Source organism: Pteropus vampyrus, unplaced genomic scaffold (genome assembly GCF_000151845.1).
Source record: "Pteropus vampyrus isolate Shadow unplaced genomic scaffold, Pvam_2.0 Scaffold214, whole genome shotgun sequence".
Classification (NCBI taxonomy): domain Eukaryota; kingdom Metazoa; phylum Chordata; class Mammalia; order Chiroptera; family Pteropodidae; genus Pteropus; species Pteropus vampyrus.
In genome coordinates, this window is record NW_011888995.1 from 517,336 (window position 1) to 523,699 (window position 6,364).

The following is a 6,364-nucleotide window of genomic DNA, read 5'->3' on the forward strand; positions in this document are numbered from 1 at the left end:
TTTTTTTAAACCGATGTATGGGGAGCGGCTCCCCGGAATCTTCTCTCGTTTTTTAACTAAAGCTTTTGTTTTGTTTTGTTTTTGGCCTAAATTCTCCTCGTACCTTCTGTGGTAGCAAGTTTTCACCAAGTTTCTTTCCCGAGTGGCTGCACATGTAGAATTCTGGAATCTCGCCGTTCGCAAACGTAGGTGTGGCGACGCTGCAGCCCATCCAGGAAACGTACTCCCCAAATTTGGGTTCGTTTTCAGCTTGACAAAGCGCGGGCCTGGCTGCCCATCGCCTGCCGTGCACGCGCTTCACACGGCCGAGCCGTGCACTGCACCGCGGCTCGATGTTCTAGTACGTCACGTGTGTTTTACCGCAGTTAAGACCAGAAGCATCGATGGAGAAATGTTAAGAAGTAAAAAAAAAAAAAAAAAAAAAAAACCTTGCCGTGCGCGTCTGACGCGAAAGCTTCAAAACGCTCACTGTCTTTCATTCTTATTTTGTCCTGCTACGTTCTGCCTGTTCTCACCTCCTCCTGCTCATCCCTTTAACTTAAGAGCGTCGCTATGCCAACCAGCATTCATTGCCTCCACAGTAAGTTATTTTTGTCTTATATTTTTTTAAAAAATTAAGTAAAGCTGTGAGAAAAGCACATACTGTAACGAAGAGGAATTGGTCCCCTCCCCTGCCTTCCCCCTCCCCCCGCCACCATCCCTTTCTAGTTTTATCTTCCCAGGATGCTAGTTTTCCCATTTTCCTCCTCCAAAGTGCCCCGGTCAGCTCACCATAGCATGTTCAGCTCAGCCGGGGAGGGGAGAGCACGTCTCCGTCACCCGATGGGACAAAGCCGCTCGCTGCGACATGTGTACAGTGTTCCCTTACTCGTGTTCGGTTCTAAAGAGCAGTCGCTTTTGTAAACGGCCCTTCCGTGGTTCCGCTTCACATCTAACGCTGCTCCGTGGGCGGCGAACTACAATGTATAAGGTCCCTTTTGGTTGCCGTCTTCCTGCCCGCGGGACACTTCAGACGGCTCCTCCAATGAGCTGTTTGTGTCTGTGAAGACAAGGGGACGAGTTGATTAAAGCTGTGATTTAGTGATTACGTTTAATTCCTTCACATATTGTTTATCCTTCAGTCTTCTCGTGATTTTTTTCAAAAAAACATAGCTAGAACCAAGTAGGTTTCTTTCCTCCTTCCTGTTCCCCATTTAAGATGTTGTTTATTTGCCTCACAGTTCACAGAGCCTGTCTCCCGGTCTCACCGTGGGGAACTTTTGAGGTTCCGGCGGTCTGAGTCTTGCTCCGTGCCCGCTGGTGTGGATGAGGTGTCTGGGAACACAGATGTCAGGCTCGTGAAGTCTGGTGGCCTCACCCCACTGCCGTGAGCGTCCCTATCAGCTAGCTGGCAGGTCCCACGGGACAGGCCAGACCGTTAGTTCTGGTATCAGTCAGGGGTCTCCCAAGAACCAGAACCAAGAGGCTCCGTGTCTTAAGGAGCTGACTCCCGTGACTCTGGGGGCCGAGGAGTCGGAGACTGCAGAGCTGGCCCGAGGCGCGGGCAAAGCCACCTCCTCCAGGAAGCCCTGGCTTTTGTGCTTCAGGCGTTTAGTGATTGGATGCAGCCCATCCCCGTTATCCAGGACCATCTCCTTTGGGTCAGGCCAGCGGATGGTTGGTCTTACCCTCCTCCACCAGACACCTTCCCAGCAACGCCTAGGTTAGCGTTCGTCACGAGGTGCTCCAGCCCAGTGGACCCAGAAAGCTGACCACACGGTCATCGTTAGTCAAGGCCGCCACGTGTAGTTCTACTTCCTGTGCTTGCCTGTCTGGGCCACGACCACCCCGCCACAGGCCATGTTCTTCCTGCACTTTCTGTGATATAGCGGCCAAGTTTAAGCAGACGGTAACATTTTTTTGTTCAGAAAGGACAACGGAGTCACCTCTGTTGATGCCAGTTACTCTTCATGCTGAGGAGTTTCACGGTGGGCCCTGGAGACGGGTGCACATGGCTAGAATGTCCTGTCTTTCCCATGTCACCAGCATGCCTCTCGAGGGAGTCATGTCGTTCCAGAAGCCTGTCCGAGTCCACGCAGGGCGCAGGGCTCTGCTGTGACATCATCGGACACCTGCCGGCTGCTTCTCAGGGGTAGGTCCGGCCCCTTCCAGCACCGAGGCCACCCTTACCGGCACAGGCGAGCTGGGTGCAAGGGCGCAGCCTACCAGCCTGTGCCCGTGTTAGCGAGGCTTCCTCGTTTGTTAGCCAGGGCCGAGGTCCGTCAGAGGTCACGGGAAGACGTGTCCAGGACTCCAGCCTGTAGAATTGCAAACCTCCCCTCACATGACCGTCGTCTGTCCAAGAAGCTGATGCTGTCCTTGTGAAAGCCGTGATAAGTCACGTCAAGTCAGGGAAACCAGGCCTGATGAGTTGTTGGTTCCCCCGGAGGCCGTAACGGAGGACCGTCTCAGGTGCCCACAAGCTCTGGTGGTCGCTGGTAGTCTCGGGGTTCCTTGGCCTGTAGAAGCCTCACCCGAGCTGTCTTTACCTTGACGTGGTGGCTCCCTGTGTGTGTCTGGGTCCAAATTCCCCCTTTCATAAGGACACCAGTGACACTGGAACAGGGCCACCCGAGTCGCCTCCCTGTCACCTAGTCACCTGTGCGTTGGCCCCATCTCTAAATAAGGCCATGTTCTGTGGTACCTGGAGGTTAGGACCCCACCACGTGAATTTTGCAGGATGCAGTTCAGCCCACAGCACTGCCCCTGCTCACACCCTAGGCCCTGGCTCCGCCCCCAGAGTCATCAGTGCAGGGACACACGTGACGTGGCCTTGGCGATGGGGCCTCTGGGACAGAACGTCTGACCGCTGGCTCAGCCCCCAGGCCTGCAGCTGGCCTGTGGGTGGCTGGTCTGCCCGCGTCCACACACTTCCTCTTCCCCAGGAGACTTGAGGGGGCATGGAGAGTCCGAGTTAACCAGGTGGACCCCTCAGCCCCTCCTGCCCCCTGCTCCAGTGTGAGAGCCCCATGTCCTGTGTCCGTGGGGGACATCACACCAACCAAAAGCTGGTGCCCACAGGTCAGAAATGCCTCCTAGGCCCCCAGCCCGAGGTCACCTGGTCAGCCTGGGGCCCCTCGCTGCGCCCAGGCATCTGGTTCACCCAGTGACTGACCAGCGGGCGCCCCTGCAGGCACCCCGCGGGCAGCCGGTGCGGGACCTGCACCCCAACACACCCCACCTGGCAGTCGTCCGCGGCGCGCTGCCTCTTACGGGGGTTTGTGCAGCTGCGGACTTGGTGCGTACGGTGCGTACAGCCCGCAGATGTCCCACGCCTGGCCCGCGAGGCCGCTCACGCCCGCACGCGCCTCCCATCCTCAGCCCCGCACGCGGCTCCCGGCTGCAGGTGAGTGTGAGGAATCCCCTGACGATCCTTCGGAACAGGCCGGAGCGGAAACCAAGCAGCGGCTTGGAGCAGGTCCGCTCCGTCCAGTCCTTGGCACGCTCGAGCCGGTCCGTCCTGCTGCTTCGCCTCGCCCGGGACGTGAGGTCCGTCCTGGGCGCCAGGTTCAGTACGTGGCCTCCCAAAGTGGCGAGCGTGCGGCTTTTCCTGAGGCCCGTGGACAGGTGGGGACAGAGAGTGAGCTGCTGCTCCTCGGACGGCCCCGCCCCCAATGGATGTGGCGGGGGTTCGTGGGCGCCCTGCCTGTGGGGTCCGGCAGGGAAAGGACGGATGGCCACATTAGCGACGCGGCTCCTCCCCTCCAGGGTCGTCAGGACCACCTCCCTTCGCCGTCCCGGACCCCTGCCCGCGAGCGGTAATGAACCTCCCCGGCGGGCTAACGGGATGGCCGGCCAGTCTGCGAAGGTGTCAGTGGGTTCTAACCCCGTGGCTGCGTTAGCTCGCATTTGACCTTGAAGGGATCCTTGCTGTGGAAACGGTCCTTGCCACTGCTGTTCCGTTCCATCCCATTCCCTGGCCCAGTACCTGACCCCACGTACAGACTGGTCAGACCGTATGACACTGGGGCTTGGCGGGTCAAACGAGCAAGTTACGGACGTCTCACGGACTTAGCCTGATCTATACACGATGGGATCTGGAGGTATAAAAAAATCTGACTCCCCCAAAGAGTAAATGTTGTTTAGCTTCCCTAAAGTACCGTACTTGTCATAACTGTTTAATTTGGCTTTAACGACATGACCATCCTTTTGGGGGGCACATGGTACTGCTTTGCCACTTGTACCCCGTCTAGTAAAAGGGATTTGGGGGCACGGGACGGAGGGGGCCGAGGGGCCCAGGCGAGGGCAGCCCGCCGGCAGCTGGCCTGACGGGCTTTGCCCGGGGGCTGGACGCCACGCGGCCGCCCAGCCCACTGCTTCTGCTCTCATCACCTTCGTTCCATCTCGAAAACTCCAGGGTTTACACAGGCCAGATCGGGCTGTTTTTCCCACGCCAGCGGCAGTGGCGCCCGGGGGTGACACGCCACTCCTTACCGGTCACCGCAACGTCCTTTTTCCTTTTCAACGTGGCCGCGCGTCACCCACAGCCCCCTGACCAGCCCCCGTGCTCTGCTCTCCCAGGCCTGCTGAGGAGAGGCGCCAAGCTGTTCTTCCGCCGGCGACGGCCGCAGAAGGAGCCCGGCCTGAGCCAGTCGCACAACGACCTCGTGTTCCTGCAGCAGCCGGAGGGCGCGCGGAGGAAGGGCGCCACGCTCGCCAGGATCCTCAACAGGAGGCTGCTGTCCAGGCACAGAAGCAAGAGTGCGGTGAACGGGGAGCCCTGCGCCTAGGCGCGGTTGGCCCGCGCCCGGCCACGCGGGGCGAGCGACCCGCCAGGACGGAGCGGGGGTGCCGGCCAGCGGTCAGGTGCCGCCTGGTGCCGCGTGCCATCTTTTCCAGGGGAAGAGAACCTGAGTCTCCAGCTGGCAAAGCCCACTCACCACCAGACCCCGGGGCGACAGCACCCCTCCGCCACGTCCGTGGGCCGGAGTTCCAGATTAGACGAAGGTCGACACTGAACTCAAGCGCCACGCGCCGTGGAGGGGGCGGGTCTGGGGGCTCGGGCTCACCCTCTCTGTGCTCTGACGGGCATCATCCTGAGTCCACACCTGGGCTGCAGCACGAGGAGGAGGCGACCTCTGTGCTGTCACTGTGAACGGAGTGCGTAGGTCACCTCTCCGAAGCGGCAGCTCCAGATGAAACCGTGCAGCTGGCCCTGAGTACCGAGGGGTGGGACGTCGGGGATTTGGGTAGAGAAATTACCATAGGAGTGGAAACACTATGACAAATGTAGGAAGACGTTTGCCTTTGCTATTAGCCATAGAACTTGAAAAATTATGCAAATACTGAGTATATCCTATGCATATTATGCCGAACACTTTTCTAAGTTTACTTTGAGCCTATTTGCAAGTGGGAGATATATAAATTCTTAATGTGGTTTTTACATTTTTCTCTATAGTGTCAAAAGCTCTAATAATACGGTGTGGCAGTCGACACTCGGATTTTCCCCCCCATCTGACACACTTTCGAAAAGAGTGCAGCGAGCCTCTCCAGTGAACAGCTCCGGGAGTGTGGTACCCACACACACCTGGGTTTTCTTTAGTCCAAGCTTGGTTTGCCAAATATTGCCAACGGCCGAAACAAAGTACTATTAGGGCAAAAGAGGAAACTATTTTACGTCTCGGGTGAGAGTCTTAGGAATGGAAGATTAACAGCCAGTGGGCCACGTGTGCATCAGAGTCCTTTCTGGGCCCTTGAAAATTCTACTGTGAATGCTTCACACATTTTGATGTGGCTCTGTTTTGATTTGTGACGGAAAAAAATGATAAACTCGATATACAATTTCAATATCCCCGAGTGTCTTTCAAATTACCTTCCACATCGGTGCAACAAAGTTGTCACATTGGTCCTCTCCCGAACGTGCCACTTTTAGGAGATGTGCTTGTTAAAATGTAGTTGTCATCAGGATGAAAGGTTCTGATGGTTGAATCAGATTCATTTTCTCCAACAAGATTTAAAAGGCTCTCGTGAAAACTTGGCTTTTGTCACGGACGTGAAATTGGGTGAGCTCTTTCCTACAGGTGCTTTCGTTAATCCTTAAACATATATTTCAGGGGGTTATAGAGCCACTGATAAACAAAAAGCTTTATAAAAATCAAAATTATAGAATTTGTTCCTTTTTTAGAGGGAGAATTTAGAAAACTACATTAAGAATTCTACTTTAATATGCACATTAAAAAATTCTTAGGTATCCCAGTAATTACAAGTGACTGTAAAGCGACTTATTTACCATACTTTGTTTTTAAAGATTATATTCCAATTTTAGTCATTGTAAAATAGCATCTGACATTACAAACTATATTAATACTAAGTTCGTCCCCACAGG

General features: G+C 55.6%; 1 protein-coding gene across 5 annotated transcripts in view; it reads left to right on the forward strand.

Moving 5' to 3' along the window:
• C2CD2 (C2 calcium dependent domain containing 2) overlaps positions 1-5,828 on the forward strand; it is a 50,639-nt gene extending 44,811 nt beyond the window's left edge. Inside the window, exons 14-15 of one of the 5 annotated variants that reach the window (XM_023538211.1) lie at positions 544-580; positions 2,026-4,533. In XM_023538211.1, the coding sequence (XP_023393979.1) occupies positions 544-580; positions 2,026-2,098 (110 nt within the window). In that variant the 3' untranslated portion in view covers positions 2,099-4,533. Of the gene's footprint in view, positions 1-115; positions 263-543; positions 581-708; positions 1,095-2,025; positions 4,534-4,560 lie in introns of those variants that run through there. The other 4 variants (XM_011372862.2, XM_011372863.2, XM_011372861.2 and 1 more) reach the window with 4 other exon arrangements.
• The last annotated feature ends 536 nt before the right edge of the window (positions 5,829-6,364 follow it).